Source organism: Manihot esculenta, chromosome 15 (assembly GCF_001659605.2).
Source record: "Manihot esculenta cultivar AM560-2 chromosome 15, M.esculenta_v8, whole genome shotgun sequence".
Taxonomy (NCBI): domain Eukaryota; kingdom Viridiplantae; phylum Streptophyta; class Magnoliopsida; order Malpighiales; family Euphorbiaceae; genus Manihot; species Manihot esculenta.
Genome location: NC_035175.2, coordinates 13080465 through 13098599, shown reverse-complemented (window position 1 = coordinate 13098599; position 18135 = coordinate 13080465). Strand labels below are relative to the sequence as shown.

At 30.6% G+C, this 18135-nt stretch overlaps 2 protein-coding genes across 3 annotated transcripts; one reads left to right on the top strand and one right to left on the bottom strand.

Moving 5' to 3' along the window:
* The first annotated feature begins 8415 nt into the window (after nucleotides 1-8415).
* Nucleotides 8416-14284, top strand: LOC110600795 (ankyrin-1). The gene is made up of 4 exons (XM_021737674.2): nucleotides 8416-8897; nucleotides 11066-11341; nucleotides 11816-11953; nucleotides 12523-14284. Exons 1-4 carry the CDS (start codon nucleotides 8598-8600, stop codon nucleotides 14047-14049), a joined length of 2241 nt encoding a protein of 746 aa, XP_021593366.1. The 5' UTR covers nucleotides 8416-8597; the 3' UTR covers nucleotides 14050-14284.
* A 145-nt stretch (nucleotides 14285-14429) lies between these two features.
* LOC110600796 (ribosome-recycling factor) lies at nucleotides 14430-17866 on the bottom strand. Of its 2 annotated transcripts, XM_021737676.2 has the most exons (10): nucleotides 17734-17866; nucleotides 17120-17441; nucleotides 16764-16907; nucleotides 16557-16672; nucleotides 16048-16139; nucleotides 15826-15847; nucleotides 15654-15722; nucleotides 15224-15292; nucleotides 15019-15147; nucleotides 14430-14709 (listed from the first exon to the last, which is right to left on the bottom strand). In XM_021737676.2, the coding sequence occupies exons 2-9, from the start codon at nucleotides 17301-17303 to the stop codon at nucleotides 15067-15069; spliced, it is 777 nt and encodes a 258-aa protein (XP_021593368.1). In that variant the 5' UTR covers nucleotides 17304-17441; nucleotides 17734-17866; the 3' UTR covers nucleotides 14430-14709; nucleotides 15019-15066. The 2 variants fall into 2 exon arrangements, with proteins under 2 accessions (XP_021593368.1, XP_021593367.1); XM_021737675.2 differs by lacking the exon at nucleotides 14430-14709 and having other exon boundaries at nucleotides 14878-15147; nucleotides 17734-17865.
* Nucleotides 17867-18135: the final 269 nt, after the last annotated feature.

The window sequence follows — 18135 nt, the reverse complement described above, 5'->3', positions numbered from 1 at the left end:
ATGTCTATTTTAAAAATCAAAATAAAATAAAATTCTTTAATTTTTATGCGAAGAAAAGTTGATTATTTTTAATATTTATACTTTTAATTCATATAATTTAATTATATTATATAGTTTATAATTTTAAATAATTTTACTATTTAGTTTATTGACTAAAGTTAAAATAAATTAATTAGTAATATTTTTGACAAAATAATTAAATAGTTTAATAAATAAAATATAAAAAATTTTTAATTAAGTAATTCTAAAATAAAAACTAACCCTTTTTGCACCAAAGATCTTACCATATTCGAATTAACTGGAGTTATTTGTTATGTGTTTCCACACTCTTTTGGGATTTCAAAAAATAACAAATTTCTTTTTTTAAGAACACATATTATCAGTTAATTTATTTACAATATTATCTTTAATACTGTAAAATCTTTGAATTAAAAAAAAAAATAAAAGTCAACAAATAAAAGATAAAACTTAAATCACTCAACTTTTGAAATGCATAATTCAAATTTTAAATTCATCATGTTTCTTAAAAACCAAAAATAAGTAAATGAAGATTTAAATACCAAAAAGAGTCTCATAGTTATTTAATTTAACTATGAATTAATAACTAATGTCCAACCCTAAATAGTCTTGCTTTTGTGATTAGGTTTAAATAATGAATTGCTTATATAATTTCCCAAATTAAAGTTGTTTTCCTCCTAGGTTTGGCTGTTTGAGGAATTGACTTGCTCAATCAAACATTTGAAAATTTATTTGTTGTGGAATGAAACTTGAATGTTAATGCAAGTAATTGACATAAAGAAAAAATAAGCCATATTAGCTTAAGAGACAAGCTAAAGTTCACCTTAAAAGGAAATAGAAAATAAATTATTCTTTTCATCCTAAAAAGCTTACCTTTATTTTCATATAAATTAAGAGAATTATCATTAATATTTTTGTAATATATTTTAAAAATTAATTAAGTCTTACTAGGTTATTATTAGAACTAGTAAATTTATTTTTTATATACTTATTAAATAGGAGTATATTAATAAAATAATAAATAAATTATATTTTAAAAAGAAAAGATAATTTATAATTTAAGATGAATAGAAAAGAAAGAAAAAAATGTTATTTTTTATTAATTTAAAATGAGACAAAATCATATTTGCTTGAAGATTTGGAACTTTGAGACACAAGCAATAACTTGGATTGGTTGAACAAATGAATGAAATTTTGTTCTTTTCTCAATCAAAACAAATGAATTTTAAGTTGGACAAATGCTGGACACAGATACGGTGAGCAAAGCATTCGATTTAAATCGAAAAAAATTATCGAATTTAATTAATTTAAAATTTTAATTCGATTTTTTATTTATTTCGATTCAATTCGATTTTTAATTTTAAAATTTTTGATTATTTCAATTCGATTTGATTTTAATCATAAAAAATTAAAAAAAATGAATCGAACCGATTAATAATAATAGTATATTATTTTCAATAATATAGAAATATTAGATCATATTAAAATTAAAATATTCTAATTAAATTTTAAAATATTAAAAATAAAGTATAAAAAATAAAAAATTTATTAAAAATTTAAATTGAACCGAATCGAATTGAATCAAACTGATTCAATTCGATTTCTAATCAAAATCGATTCGATTTCTAATCAAAATCGATTCAATTCAATTTTTATAAATACTAAAATTTCCATTTTTGATTTATTCGGTTCGATTCAATTTTAAACTGAACCGACCGAGTACTCACCCCTGAATATAACTAAGTGATTATTTAATATTTTTAACCAGTATAATAAATAATAATTAATTAAAAAAATAAAATAATAATTAATATAATAAATATTTTTTATCCAATAAAATTAGTGGGTGTTAAATAATCACTTTGAAAAGTTAATGTTAAATATTTCAGAAAGGTAATATAATAAAAATATATTTAAAAATTATTTAAATAATTCCATTAATTCAAGTTAATATTGATCAACTTGATGAATCAATTTTTTTTCTTATTATTATTAATTAGTGGATTAATTGTGGTTTAATAATTGAAAAATAGAAGCAATTGGCAATTTGAATTGAGAAGGCTAATCTTGAAGCCAAAGTGATTCTAAATTTGTAATGATTGAAATTTCTTTTTGATTCCTTGGGTATCAAATTTTGAAGTAATGGAGGTTTCTTTCTTTCTTTTCTTGATTGCTAAACTTGAGCCTTATGTGATTAGTTGAAAATGATTTCATGCTAAATTTCATCTTTATAATATTTATAATCATATTTAATTTTAGTATTTTTTTATTTGAATTTAGTTTATAAATTTTATTTTAAATTAAATTAATGTAAAAATTAAGAAAATTAATAAATTTATAATCAATTCAAATGTATAATATTCCCACCTTATTAAAAGCATAGGCAAATCCAATTGAGACTACTTATATTATCCCGGAAAATATAGTATATGTAAACATATATTTTTTATTGTATAGTTGTAATATTAAAAAATAAATAATATTAATAAATTTATGTATAAAAAAAATTAATAATATTAATGAGATTCGCAAAAGTTTAGAAAATAATTCTATTTAAAAAAGAACTTTGAAAATATTTTTTATTAATTAATTTATCTGAAAGCACATAAAAAAATTTAATAAATATTTATTTTAAAATTATTTTTTAGGACAAAAATGAAATGTAAGGTCAATAGTAATTTAATTACAATATTTAAGTTGTAACACATACAGATTTACTCTTGTTATAAGTGCTAAATCTGAGAGTTCTCGTATTCCACTCTCCTAATTTTAATTTTATTTTATAAAAAAATATTTAAATTATAAAAAATAAATATCAATGTAATTCAATAATACTACATTATATTATATCGTGAGATAGACATTGGCAAACTAAAATCCGTCCTACATTGTATACAACTCAGAATGTCTAAATCTATAAGAGCTTAGATCTTTTTGGCAATATTAACAATTCTACTACTTGTTAGCTTTTCTAGTAACCATCAGCTAAATCTTTGATTAAATATCATTTCATAATCCACTATTTAATAATTTTTAATAATATAATTTTTTAAGAGTATTTTAACTCGTAAGTGGATTATAATCGGGAGATTTATAATGTAGTTCCTAGGTATTGTCATTATTAATAAGTCAGTTTCTATATTTTCAGAAACCTATTAAAACGTTCTTATCTTTTTTCTCAATCAACAAAATAGTCTTTTCGTCTAATTTTGCCATTAAAAGTATTGCAAAAGATCAAATTACTCTCTTATTTTCTTCCTCCTCCTCCTCTTTTATCGATTTTTCCTCCTCGTATTTTTCTTTGGTTCTTCTTCTTCTTTAATTCTTTTTCATTTTTTTTTTATTTTTCTTTTTTAGAGAGGAGGATGAGACTATTATTATTTTTCCCCTTTGAGGAGCAGGAGAAACTATTTTATTAACGGAAAAAAATGATAAAAATATTTTAATAAATATGAAAAAAGATAAAAATATTTTAGTAAATTTCTGAAAATATAGGGATTGAATTGTTAATAATAGCAATATTTAATAACTAAATAAAAAATTTTATTTGAGCACAAAATTAAATTTTAAAATTTTTCTCTCTCATCCTTTATCTATTTTTAATGAAAAAAATAACAGAAATACTATTTATCTATTTTTAACGAAAAAAATGACAGAAATACTATTTCGTTAACGCAGAAACTATTTCGTTCACAGAGATAAAAATAAAAATATTTTAATACATTTTAAAAAATACAGAATATGACAATATTTAAAAACTAAATACTAAATCTCCCATTATAATAAAATTATTCTTTTTTATAGTATTTAATCAACAACCATCTAAATAACTATCTACTATTAAAACAGCTAACCATTATTATAACAGCGCTTTTAGTTTTATACTCTTAAAACTTAATATCGCTTACTTAAAATGTTAGAGTAAAATTAAATATCTAATCCATTTTAGAAAGTATCAAGCGGCTACGATTACGTATGTACCTCTCTTTACAAATGGAAACTAACAATAAAACCACATTACTGTGACTTACTGTGATGGATGCAAAAATTTAAATTAAAGAAGTCCGATAAAAATAAAACACATATTAAGAAGAATTTTTTTATATAAAAATTAATAATAATGTAATAAAATTATAATAATCCTTATCCATTGTTCATTGATTAAAATTTAAATATCTAGTCTATTATCTATTAAATTTATACTTTTTATATTTAAATTTTATTTTTAAAATTTAAATAATTCATAAATTTATTAAATAATCTAATATTACTTATAAAATTTTTTTATTATTAAAAAAATAAATTTTATTTTCTCTAAATTTAAATAATTTAACGTATAATTTTAATCATATAAATAGACTCTTAGCTAAATAAGATAAAAAAAAATTAACAATTTTTAAAAATATATTTAATGTAAATTTTAATTTAGTGTAAATTTTAATTCAAAATCAATCATAGCTATTAAATATTATCTCATATCAAATATGCTATTGATAACAAGAATAGTATATAAAATTAAATTAGATTACGAGTAAATAATTTAAAAAAAAAATACTTAGTATTGAAATTTTAAAAATAAAAGAAAAATATTTTGAATTAAAAAATAATAGAGAATGAAATGAATTAAATATTATAATATAACTAAAAATACTATTATATAACATAAATATAATAAAAAATAAAAGTTTGAATTTATAAAATATAAAATATTTTAATTAAATAACTTTGAAATGAAAACTGATTAATAAATATTCTAAGCTTATAAACATCTCATTATAATTTTTCTTATTTTAAAATAAATTTATCTAAATAATCTTAAAAAAATTTGAAATCTTTCAGGGGCATGGTCCCTCGTCCCCTCACTGTCTCCACCGGTGTGACTCACGCTCGCATGAGCTGGTCCTCTACATCAACTCAGAAGCAAATACTATCTTACAGTAACAATGACATAACAAAAAAGATAATCGAGTACAACCAGGGATATTGCAACGTCGTCACTTGCCAATCACGTGTAGGGTCTCAGCAGTCTCACTTCCCCTCGTTATCTGTTGACTATGTCCATCTCTGACATTAAATTCTTCCACGTTTTGTATGCTAGAAAATTCTTACATATTTTGACCTGCCGGAAGAATAACCCGTTTGGTTTCCCTTCAATATTAATGCCTTAGATTCTGGATCCAGTCAAAATCTGGAGAGATTTTATATACTAGTTCTTCACAAATTCAAGATCCTCATCAACTGTAATGTAGAAGTGGCTCCAACGGTCAAGAATAAAAAAATTATACAGTAATCAGTATCAATTTTAAATTGAATTCAATCGAATTATATATATATATATATATATATATATATATATATATATATATATACTTTGTTAGATTTTGGGTGTGATGTTTCATAATTTATGCCGGTGATTTATTATGGCATGCAATTGCAGTATACTTATAAATTATATAGCTAGGCTTTTGTCTTTATTCTCTACTTAAATGGGTGTAGATTCTCTTCAAATGTTTATTTTAATTTATTTTTTTAATTATTAAAATGACGTGATTTTTCTATATATTAAAAAATACCCACCAAAGATGCACATGCATGTTGCTAAAATTCACGTAATAATCCATAAATAAAAAGGTATTCACAAGCCTATTTTGATAATAAGTACATCCAAATAAATTTAAGAGATCTCAAATTCAATTTTTCGAAGAATACAAAACACCTATTAATTTTATAATTATACACTTTTAAATCTTACAAATTAAAAAATTAACTTTAAAATAAAAATTATATTTTTAATTTTAATTTTTTATAAATTAAAATAATTTTTATATATTATTTTAATTTTAGAAATATAATTAATTTTAATTTTATAAAATTAAAAAATAAAATATTTTTTATACATTATTTTAACTCTTTATTTTTAGAAATATAGCTACTTTTAAATTTTGTCCAAATTAAAATTTTTTTGTACATTATATTTATTTTTTTAAAAAATATGATTAATTTTAATTTTACAGAAATTTAAAAAATAAAATAATTTATGTATATTATTTTAATTTTTTAAAATGTGATTAAATGTATTTACAAAATATATTTTATGTGTAAAAAAATATGTCTAAGTTTAATATTTTAGAAATTAAAAAATAAAAATAAAAATAATTAAATTGAAATATGAATAATAAAAATATAAAAAATTTAATTAATATTATATTCAAATCAATACAAAAATTAGAATGGAGAAGCTAAATTAGGCTTACGAAATATAATTAAATATAAAATATTTATTTATTAATTAATTAATAAAAATTAAATAAAATATTTAAATTAATTTAATATAACATTTAATTAAATTTATTAATTAAATTGAATTAATTAAATTTAATAAATAGAATCAACAAGCCTAGTATAATTTATTTGCATTGAAAATTTATCACGCTAGCATAAGATTAAAGTTATACCAGTAGTACACCTCAGAAAAAACAAAACTTAAAATATAGTAATTATTTTTTCTTCAAAAACTATCCGATAAATTACCGGAAGCAGTTGGACGTGGGATCATCATGATCCATTGATCTGTTTGTCCAGAAACTACCAAAAAAATAATAATAAATTAATAACAAAATCCATAATCTGTAAAATAATGGAAGTAGTTGTCTCCTCTACTTCCACGTGTAGACATCCACGTAAGCATTTCTGTCTCCAACTCTACTAATACTACTCCAATGCCTCCATCCCCACGACAGCTGTACATTATCAATACACGTGCGTTTCTCACGTGTTCAAATCAAATCCTACGTGATACTCCAAACTCATTTCTACTAATAAAACGCGCTCATCGCCGGCTATGCGTATGCAGCTGCAGCTTACGAGTAGCTGCAATCATCGAGGGACCTATGAGATCCTTCCGGATCTCATCTACAACTAGAGTAGAGATCTAGCTCTGGTACACCGTACACCGACTGTACCGTGATATCAGCAATGCTAGTGGGTCGCTTAGACACAGCTGGCAGAAAATCATCGGTGATGACAGTACAATGAGAGATTTTATTTTGTGAAAATAGGGTTTTCTCAAAAGTGTTTGAATTTGGCTTCCGGAGATATTTGCTGAAATTTAATGTCCGCACCGTGGAATCACAGTTCTGCGTCCAGTGATTCTCTACAGTGTTTGGGCAAAGGGCTGTTTGACTGAGCTTGCCAACAGTGAGAATCAGAAAAAGGGGAGGGAGAGAATCCATGACCATAAGAATCGATAGGCGAAGGCAGTGGCAATCCCATGGGGAAATTTTTAGAAGGGTTTATTCCATCCTATGCCAATTTAATTCTAATAGATAAATACGTGTATCTAATTTTTTTTATAAATAATTCATTTATTTGTATTTTATTTCACACAGTAAACATTTAAATTACCATTTGGGAAAGCATCCCTCCATTTTTTAAAATTAAATATTTTATATTTTTAATTCCATGAACTATTTATTTTTTATAAATCGAGCCACACTATTGTTAATTTTGACACATTAAGAATTAAAATATACTGTATATTTAGAGGTATATACTGACTAAAATACTTTTTAATTGCTTTATAATATGCGAGACTATATAATTAAATTTTTATAGGAGTTCATTTTTAATTGTTGAGTTTTTAATCCTGTGTTTAATTAAAAAACTAAAATTTTGTATTTTATATTGCAGTTAAAACTAACCAACCACATTATCTGAAAAATCTAAAAAGAATTTTATCTGTAAGGATAAATTATTACAAAAATGACAAGTAAATCCATTCATATTAATCTACAACTAGATTTATTTCACACATTTCAAGATGCAATTAATAATATTACCATAATTACATGATTGAATAATCTATATGTAATAATTATGCCTTTGATATAGTTAATATACTTAATTAATATTAATATATAAATATTTTTTTAAATAACTAAGAAAAGATTATTTAGAATATCATCACGTCACGCAAAAACCAACTTTTAATATTTGGCAAGAAATTTGAGTATCGGTTAAGCAAATTAAATCCCAATTGATTACCCATAATAATGAATATGCTAAAAACATCATAAGTTGGTGAAGTTAGTAAGACCTAGTTGACATCCTATCAACGGTCCTGATTTGTTTTCAACTTTCAACAACGGTTTTGATTGGACCCGCCAACTTGCTTCAGATATCTCCTCGCTAAATCAAGCCGAGCCGCTCACGAGACCGTAACCAGCCGAGCGGGCCGACCCAGCATCTGATGTTTTCAGTAAATAAGGTCCCCACCAGAATTGAATTTTTTAACCAACAGTCAAACTCTGTTTTAACCGCAGTTAAAATTCGTTGGGTTAAGAAGTTAACGCCATTTTACCATTCTCTTTCAATATATTAAACGTGCCTTCCCTCTTCTCTCTTTCAAGTTTTCTCCTCTCTTTCTCTCTCGAGTCTCGCGTTCTGGGGAGAGAGAAATTCTAATAAATATTTTATAAGAAAAAAGAACTAAAAAGAAGGAACCGAATCTCACCTGAGAAGCTGCAGCAGAAGTTTTTGAACCGTCGAGGCTATCCCCGTACGACCTCCGTGTTTCTGCCATGACCGTGTTCTCCGTCAAGCAGGTGGTCCCGGTGGACTGTGAGGCTGAGGTCTCGCAGCGGCTCCTCGAAGCTTCTCTCTCCGGCGATCTTAAATCGGCACTCGAGTGCATCGCCGATTCCTTCGTCGATATCAACTTCGTCGGCGCGGTTTCCTTGAAATGTAGAAAGAGTGTGGTCGTTTTGCGCGACGAATCGCCTTGTGAAGTTTGCGTCGACTATGAAGAGTTTAAAACTGACGTTACAGCTTTGTTCATAGCCGTTCATGTTGGAAATGTGGCTCTCGTAAAGAAATTGCTGGTACTACATTTATGTTTTCTGGAGTTTTGAACTGTTTTATTAACATTGTCGTTTGTATCCATTTTTAATCGTTGTGGTGTTCCTTTTAAAGTTCTGCTGGTGTCAAATGAGTTTTTACCTTTCGTGTTTAGCTGTATTTGGCAATTGAAGTTGATATATAACTTGATTGTGTTTACATTATTGATTTTGAGTAAGTTCGAAACTCTTTTGATCATGTCATTTCTAGCTTGGTTGTTTGCGTTTTTTCAATTTGGAGTTCCAAATCTGTTTCACTCTGACTTCGTCCTTTTCTGTATGGTTGCTGGGGGGAAAAATAAGAAAAAGCGAAAAGTTAAAGGTGGTGACTTCAACTCTTTTGAATTTTGAATTGTCGTCGATTTTAACGCAAGAGATTAGAAAATTTCACAGTACTTTTTGGTTTTTTATATTTTAGAAGCTTCATATTTTACCGACGTCCTTTCTAAAAATTATTTACATATTTTTATTTTTTTCCAAGCAAACAAACAGAATCGCTCTCTCTCTCAGCTGGGTTAAATTTCACTTTTGTAGTGTTTAAGCTTTTGCTTTTTTAATTAATTTATTTAAGTTTAATTTACTCTACTTAACAACATAGATTTTGCTTTTCAACAAAAAAGAAAAAAACAGATGACTAATAAGAATCTGCAGCCTTTTTTTTTAAGGAAATTAAAGTTGAAGATTCACTGTCTCAATGTCGGGTCCATGATTAATGTTTAATGGTGTGATATCCTATGATCCAATTGGAGTATAAGAACTTATACCTTAATCACTCTGTTCAAGGTTGGATATGAATTATATATTCCAGCTCTGAAACGAAATCCCATTGTATGATTCCCATTAACATTTATTATCATTCTAAATTCTGATTTAATTGACAGTAGCTTGCAAAAGAATTCTCACTAGTTGAGAGTCTTATTTTCGTATATGAATTTTGTGGGAGATGGTTACTGCATATTAGCATGTTTAACCTCAACATCCCTCCTTCACATGCTCCACAGTGAACTGTAAAAAAAATGCGTTAGAGCAGAACAGTCCTCTGTCAAAAAGTGCGTGTAAACATCACTTTGGAATGCTTGAATTTTATTGCGGCTAGGATGAGCTTATTTATTCCCCAGGAAAGCTCTACCTTACTTTGTGTTGTATATATGGTTTTAACGTTTTGTTGGGTGTTCTTTGAAAACATAATCTTGTGTTCGCAACTTTAAAGAAATTCCAGCTGTATTTTTATGTTTAGTATCTGCACAATCTACAGTGATATAGTTTAGAATGCACCGTTTATTTATTTAGATGGGTAGTGTGGCCCTCTATCCACTGCGCTTGGTTTTCCTATGTCTGATTCACACGTAGGTTCTATTCTAAATGTTTTTAATTTTAATTAGTAGTTGATTAGTTATATTGTTTACTTGTCTTTCTAAACTCAGAGGAGGAAAATAAAAAGAGCGTAATCCAGGAAATAAAGTGCATATACAGTAACGTTTTGGCCTTCTTCATTTTTTGTTGTTTGAACTGATTGGCTTGTGGTAAACCAAATTCACACTGTTGTATATTTAAATTATAGAAGAAAATAGTCAGAATTCCTGATATTCCCAGGACTTGTTTGTTCATGTATAATTGCTATGTTCTTGGTGCACATGATTCGTTATTTGTACCATTCTGTGTACTATAATATATATTGAAGTACGCGATGATAAAACAAAGGCCATGTATTTTTAAAATAAATAATCTATTTTAACTAACAGAGATATGGCCTGTGAGGCCCATATTGAGCTGTCTCTGAGTATTGATCAGAGCCTGAAGTACGTAAGAGTACACATACATGATACATCCCCCTTTCCTTTTATTAGTGCATATAGTTTGCTGCTTGATGCAAGTTCCATGCTTCCTTGTCTATCACATCAGGATTTTTTTTCTACACTTGTCTGTGTGGCCATGACATCCTTTAGTAATTGAAGTCCTAGCTGCTTAATACATTTATTGTTTTCTCATATTCATGTATCCTTTATTAAGATTTTAAGCAGAAAGTGACAAAGAACAAAGTTTGAGCATGATGTCCCCTTTTGGAGTCTTTTCATAGAAAGCAACAAATAACATTGAATGAGCGCAGCGTAAATTTGCAAGGTTCTAAAAAGGTTGGCTTTTGCAAATGACAGAGCACAGGTGCTGACGTGAACCAGAAACTCTTCAGGGGCTTCGCGACAACAGCAGCAGTGAGAGAGGGCCGCCTTGAGATTTTGGAGATTTTACTTAAAGCTGGAGCATCTCAGCCAGCTTGTGAGGAGGCTTTATTGGAGGCAAGCTGTCATGGGCAGGCAAGGCTAGTGGAACTGCTCATGTGCTCTGATTTGATTAGGCCCCATGTTGCCGTGCATGCACTTGTCACTGCATGCTGCAGGGGATTTGCGGACATTGTAGATACTCTGATAAAGGTAATCCCCCTTGCTGCTAAAACATCTTACATATTCCAGCAAATAATGATCCCTTTATTAGTTTGGGTTCTTGTAAAGCATCTCAATGAGCTCAGTTCTAGCTCCTTTACAGTTTGACTTCTAGCATGTTAAAACGTAAGTGTGCGACTGTCTTGAGCTGCTACTTTTCTGCATTTCCAAGGAATCTCATGAGCTTTGTATGGGTACAGAGAATTGTACTTTTTCTTGTTTTTATGATTCTTTCGCTCACTAAACATGTGTTTTCTATCCCACAAGAACTAGCTGCCATAATATGAGAACCACTTTAGGCCTTCCCTGGAATCTATGGAGTATTCTGCATTATGTTGAATGAATTTGTAGCTATTATGTATTTAACAGCAAGTCTTCTGGTTCATCTATTTGATCTTTTAAATCACTTCTATATAAATTGACGGTTCATATGTGAGTGACTTGATTTTTCTTGGTTTATGGCAGCATGGTGTGGATGTCAATGCGACTGATAGATTGCTGCTGTTGTCATCAAAACCTTCTTTGCACACAAATGTCGACTGTACTGCACTTGTTGCTGCTGTTGTCAGTAGGCAGGTTGCTGTTGTTCATATGCTGCTAAAGGTAGACTTCTTTCAATATTTAAAAGAATGAGAATGATTCGTACTAGGTCGCTGTTTGTGTGGATGTCTTCTTTGACGTTTTCTTTCCCCAATTAAGATTGAACAAAGTTACTTTTAAATTTGAAATGGAAGATTTTCAACATTTCAAAAGCAAAGTTATATTTGGCTACAATAATCATTTTTTAACAGAACCTATGAATTTCAGGGGTTCTAGGAAGTGATTACTAATAAAACTTGTGCAAATTTTATTTGGCTACAATAATCATTTTTTAACAGAACCTATGAATTTCAGGGGTTCTAGGAAGTGATTACTAATAAAACTTGAGCAAATTTATGCTTAACCTGTTGAGTGAGCTTGAGATGCATATATAACATTCTCATAACAACAATGAGAGGATGGATCGGCAACTTTGATTAGCTTAACTAACATCTTTATGTCATGAGAATGCTAACAATGAAATTGTAAACCTTGCCCTGGTGTTAGGATAATTTGTTCCAAGTCATAACAAAGCCCTTTGATCTTAATATTTCGTCATTATTGGAATTTCTGATTGGTATCAAATGATACAGAATGGTGCCAGGACAGATGTAAAAGTGAAGCTCGGAGCATGGTCATGGGACACAACTACTGGAGAAGAGTTCCGAGTGGGTGCAGGACTAGCTGAGCCCTATGCCATTGCCTGGTGTGCAGTGGAGTATTTTGAAACTACGGGTGCTATATTGCACATGCTTCTCCAACATCTCTCCCCAAACATTACTCTCAATGGAAGAACACTCCTTCACCATGCCATTCTCTGTGGTAATGCTGGAGCTGTCAATGTGCTCCTGAGTTCTGGTGCCAATGTGGAGTTCTCTGTCAAAAGTCGGAAAACTGAGTTCCGACCTATACACATGGCTGCCCGTTTAGGCTTACCAACCATCCTTAAATGTCTAATAAACTCAGGTTGCGATATAAATTCCAGGACAGACGCAGGTGACACAGCTTTGATGACAAGTGCAAAATACAGACAAGAAGAGAGTCTGAGAGTGTTGGCCGTGGCTGGAGCTGATTTTGGCTTGCTTAATGTTGCTGGTCGATCTGTGTGTTCAGTTGCTGAGAAAAACAGGTGGTTCCTTGGTTTTCAGAAAACAGTGCTTGATGTGATTAGGGCTGGAATGATACCCACATCAAGCAATACTTCCATGTTTTCTCCTCTAACCTTTGTAACTCAAGCTGGTGACATAGAGGCCTTAAAGGTGTTGCTTAATTGTGGAGAGATTGACCTTGATTATCAAGATAATGATGGTTTCTCAGCAGTTATGTTTGCTGCTCTAAAGGGTCATGTTGAAGCATTCCGATTGCTGGTCTATGCAGGGGCTGATGTAAAGCTGTGTAACAAAGCTGGTGAAACGGCTCTCACCTTATCTAAAATGAACCAGAATCACGATCTCTTTGAGAAAGTGATGCTTGAATTTGCACTTGAAAAGGGTAATCGCAATGCATGTGGGTTCTATGCATTACATTGTGCTGCTCGTCGCGGAGACTTGGATGCTGTCAAATTGTTGACAAGCAGAGGTTACGATGTTAATCTCCCTGATGGGGATGGCTACACTCCTCTCATGTTAGCAGCAAAGGAGGGCCATGGGTCTACCTGTGAACTTTTGATTTCATATGGAGCAGAGTGCGAATTTATGAATTTTAGAGGTGAAACAGCACTGTCACTTGCAAGAAAATATGGTGGTATGACTAATGGTGCTGTAAATGCGATACTAGATGAACTAGCTCGCGAACTGGTTTTAGGAGGTTCCCATGTACAGAAGCACAGAAAGAGAGGCAAAGGAGCACCACATGGGAAGGAGTTGATAATGATAGGAAGCACAGGAGTGCTTCGATGGGGTATGTCAAATCGTCGGAATGTTATTTGCCGGGAGGTAGAATTAGGTCCTAGCCCAGTGTTTCAGAAAAATAGAAAAAACAAGGGCGACGCAAATGCACCTGGAATTTTTCGGGTGTTGACTACCAAGAACAAAGAGTTGCACTTCGAATGCAATGGTGGGCTGGAAATGGCTGAGCTGTGGGTAAGAGGCATCAAACTGGTGACAAGGACGGCCATATGATCTTGAACGCAGGCTGAAGACTTGTATTGCGATGTCTTACTTTGGAAGTATATATAGATGTTTTAGAGTACTTCATCTCGAAGTAGTTTGAACTGTTGTAAAGGTTTTGATCCCTGGAAGCTGTAAATGCTTTTTCTCATCCGAAGTAAATTTGGTATGACTCGATTGTTGTACAGACTTCATGGTAGCTGTCCCATGCACCCACCTATATCATTTCACTCAACTTTCGAGAGCATTGGCAAATGGCAACTCAAATTCAACGAGGCAGGCGTTAGAAATTTATAAACAATAGTGATAACGAGCTTGATGTTTCAATCACAAGAAACCAAAAGTACATCTCTAGTGTCTTATCACCAGAATCACTGCCTCTCTACATCATTTCAGATGAGATTGATGAACAAGAATAGCATCTTCATCTAGGAAATTCATATCCAAGGCTGTCCAATTGTAAAATCCACAAATGTGATTAGAAAAACAAGTATGGGAACTGGATAATTTTATTGGGTGCTTGATAACCTTAATGGCGTCCATTTCTGCACGTTTAAATGTAAATATTCGACAGCGCTTGATTGAATAACACTGTCATTTGAGTTTCCATTCCAAGAAGATTACTATGTAAACTGTGGCCACTAGAGCTGACAAATGGCATAAAATCTGAATCTGAATACAAAAATCAACTGTCACCAAGGCTCCAGGGGACGGTTGAGAGATGGCAATGTTAATAATGTTAAGTGATTTCTCATACATGAAGCATGACAATCAACAACTAGAGAGGTGATTTCAGAATGTTCTGATGACTTTTTGAAAATGTAAAAAATTACCTTCAGCTGCTCATATAAAAATGCATATAGCCTCACTTCATCTTTCAAATCAATGTCAAAATATTTGCAAATGCTATAGAAACATTCTACCAAAAAAGATTATTCATGGATTTTGATAATTAAAAAAATTGGAGGCAAGTACTTCTACCTAAGCGGTATGGCCTCAAGTTATCCTCAAAACAATAATACTATGCGATCAGCCTTCTGTAATTTCCCTTTCCTTCGCTTTACACATATCTTCTGCTGACTTGACAAACTTTTTTGTCAAATCATCAACCTAAGAAGATCAAACTTAAAAATCATTCAAAATCCATATAAACAGAAAGGGAAAAAGAAAAAGACTCTGAACTCACTTCTTTCTCTAGTCTCTTGACTTCATCCTTGGAAAAACTGGAACCTGATTTCTTTATTGTATCTAGTGCCTGAAAATCCAACCAACAAATACACATAAATCAATGCGTTACACCATAAATTATACTTCCTAGGCACTAACATCAGAAGATCAGATCAACTTAGCCATATACTCAGTACTCACTAGACACCAGTTAGATAACCACAAACCTAGCAACTACCTATTTGCTTATGAAGCTTATCTATTGAAACTAAGCATGGCTTCCACAAATGTATTTATCTGGTGCAACCACAATTTGGTGTTTGGTAACATGAAAGATCATGGAATTTCATCCCTTCATGACCATGGGGCATTATGTCATCAAATTTTCATTTGAAGTTAAGTTCTTAATGGCATCAATGCAATAAAATAAAATAAATTTACTGTCATGCCTTCTGGCGAGCCCTTCTTATACTCTGTTTAACGTCTTCGCAAGACTTGGAAACCACCTTACACATAGCCTGCAAATTTTCAGGTAGGATATCATATTGCACAAATCAGTAGTAATAACAGAGGAAAATAAATAAATAAATAAACAAAACAGAAAATTTATTATATTCTCACCTGCATATGCTCTTTGGTTAATCTGGTAAATGGAAAGCATGCAAAAGGTATATCAGTGTAGAGAAAAAAAAAATTCATAAACATTTAGGCAGTTGTAGAATCAGATCAATTTGACAAGGGTTCTGTTAGCTGAAATCAACATAAAATTTGCTGGCGAAATATTTCTGCATGCCATCATGAAACAACTATGGACAAGTGAAAGAAAAGTTGGCAAGTGCTTACGGTGGTATAGATGCGATTAATCGTTCACCATCCACTCTAGGATTTAAACCCAATGGTGACGAAACAATGGCCTTTTCTAGTGCCTTAAGGGTCTGCAGACACATAAATAAATAAATAAAAAATAAAAGGGAACGGCAGAGAGAGACTCTGAGAAAAATAAGGGAGAAGAGAAGAGTCTCAAACTTTGTGCATAGTAGGCAACAGAAAACCAAGGTATCTTATAAAATGGGTCTTAAAATTTGTGCTTAAGCAAATTTATTCAAATAAGAAAAAGGATTCAAAATTATAAATATATGCAAATCCAACTGCCTTATTCTTTTTTTTTTTCTTTTTTCCTGAATGCAAGCCTTTAAGGATAAACACATGAAGTTTTAATTCCAAATGCCGGCGTTTTAATAAGAAAAAGAATTTTCATCCATTCAGCGCCAATCTATATATGTAGTGTATAATAAAAAAGCTACCAATATTAGAGGAAAAAAAGAGTATAAAAAGGAATTTCAGATCATTACATTTGGATCATATGGATTCACAGACAGGGTTTTAGGATCTATGACTGCAGCAACAGCCAACCGATTCAAAGGCAGTTTTACACCATCAGTTTCAACAATTATATGATCAAGCATTCCTGTTAAAGCATACAATAGATTGAGCATTAGAATGATTAAACCATGAGCTAAAAAGTGAAACCCAAACTAAGAACAAAATGGTAATCGCACCAGCAGATGCCCGTCCTGTCCGCAATTTGGCTAACTCACGAGACAATGCGACCATTGCAGCCTCCATCTGCGAGGCAGCGACTGCCTTAATAGTAGGCCCAATATCAGGGACAACTTGAACCGTATCACCAGCAGAATCATCCTCTAAAATGCACATAAAAGGAGGAATTTCCTTGAGATTCCATGGAAAATGGTAGCAATTACCGTAATGCAGCAACCTTATAATACCCAAATGAAAATTTTGAAAAATCTTGAAAACAAATGCAAAGTGTAGAATAAGCACTCGATCAGGCGGCAAAATAGATACAAACACATGAAGGGAAAAATAAGAGAGAGCGAGAGAGAGAGAGAAGTACTTGATCTTTTGCCTTTGGCAAAGCCTCGACGATTGTCTTTGAGGAAATCAAAGGAAGGCAAGATTTGAGCTTTAGGGATTACAGGGATGGAGAGGAGATTGCGAGTTTGGATGATACTATTACAGCTCCGAATAAGCATAACTGAGTTTCTATAAGAAATCGCCCGTCTCAGAAGCATCGCCATTTTTCTCTTTTTCTCTCTCTGTTTCTCTATTATAATTTCATTACAAGCATCGTCTTCTTCGGCGTAGGGTTTTTCACTCTTCTGGGGGTTTTTAGATTTAATTGATGATGTGGCGTTGAACTCCTTTACAATTAACACCTGACCTACTGGTAGACTAAAGAGTGCAGATGGGATATGAGGTTTTTTCGAATCTAATGCTCAGATTTTTATTATATTCATTAACAATACTTTATTTATCACCTTTTTATCTTCTTTTGATTCAAGATTGTAAATTGCTTCTATCCAGTTATGAGGAAGCAAGATGTGTTTTTATTTACATGTCTGCGAATAATATCGCTTATGTTCCTAGTTCATGTCCTTCCTCCTCATATAGTTTTCTTGATCGCTTTGAGTTAATAATATTTTTTTTATTTTTTTAAAAAAAAAACACCTACCCTAATCTAACATTAATCTTTTTCCCCAAAGATTAATATCATTAAATTAGAAGGTTAAAACCCAATTACCAAGCTCAAAGGGGGAGACAGAGGGAGAGAGAGAGTTATGTGCTGCTTTTCAATGGTGGATGCAAGTTTGTTTTATTTACCTTTGTGAATAATTTTACTGGTGCATTTTGGGGGTTAGGTTTATTTGTGAGCGGTTTTATAGGTTTAAATGGTCTTTTGGACTATTATTTTTCTGAATCTTATTTGCCTCAATATTATGTCACACTTTGCACGAGGGCTATGCTAGTGGCTTTGTTGCTAGAGCTTGGTTAACTTTTCAAGTGACTTTGTAGATTGAAAAGGCCATGGGTAGATCTTTTCTTTCGATGATTGACTGTAATGAGCGAAAA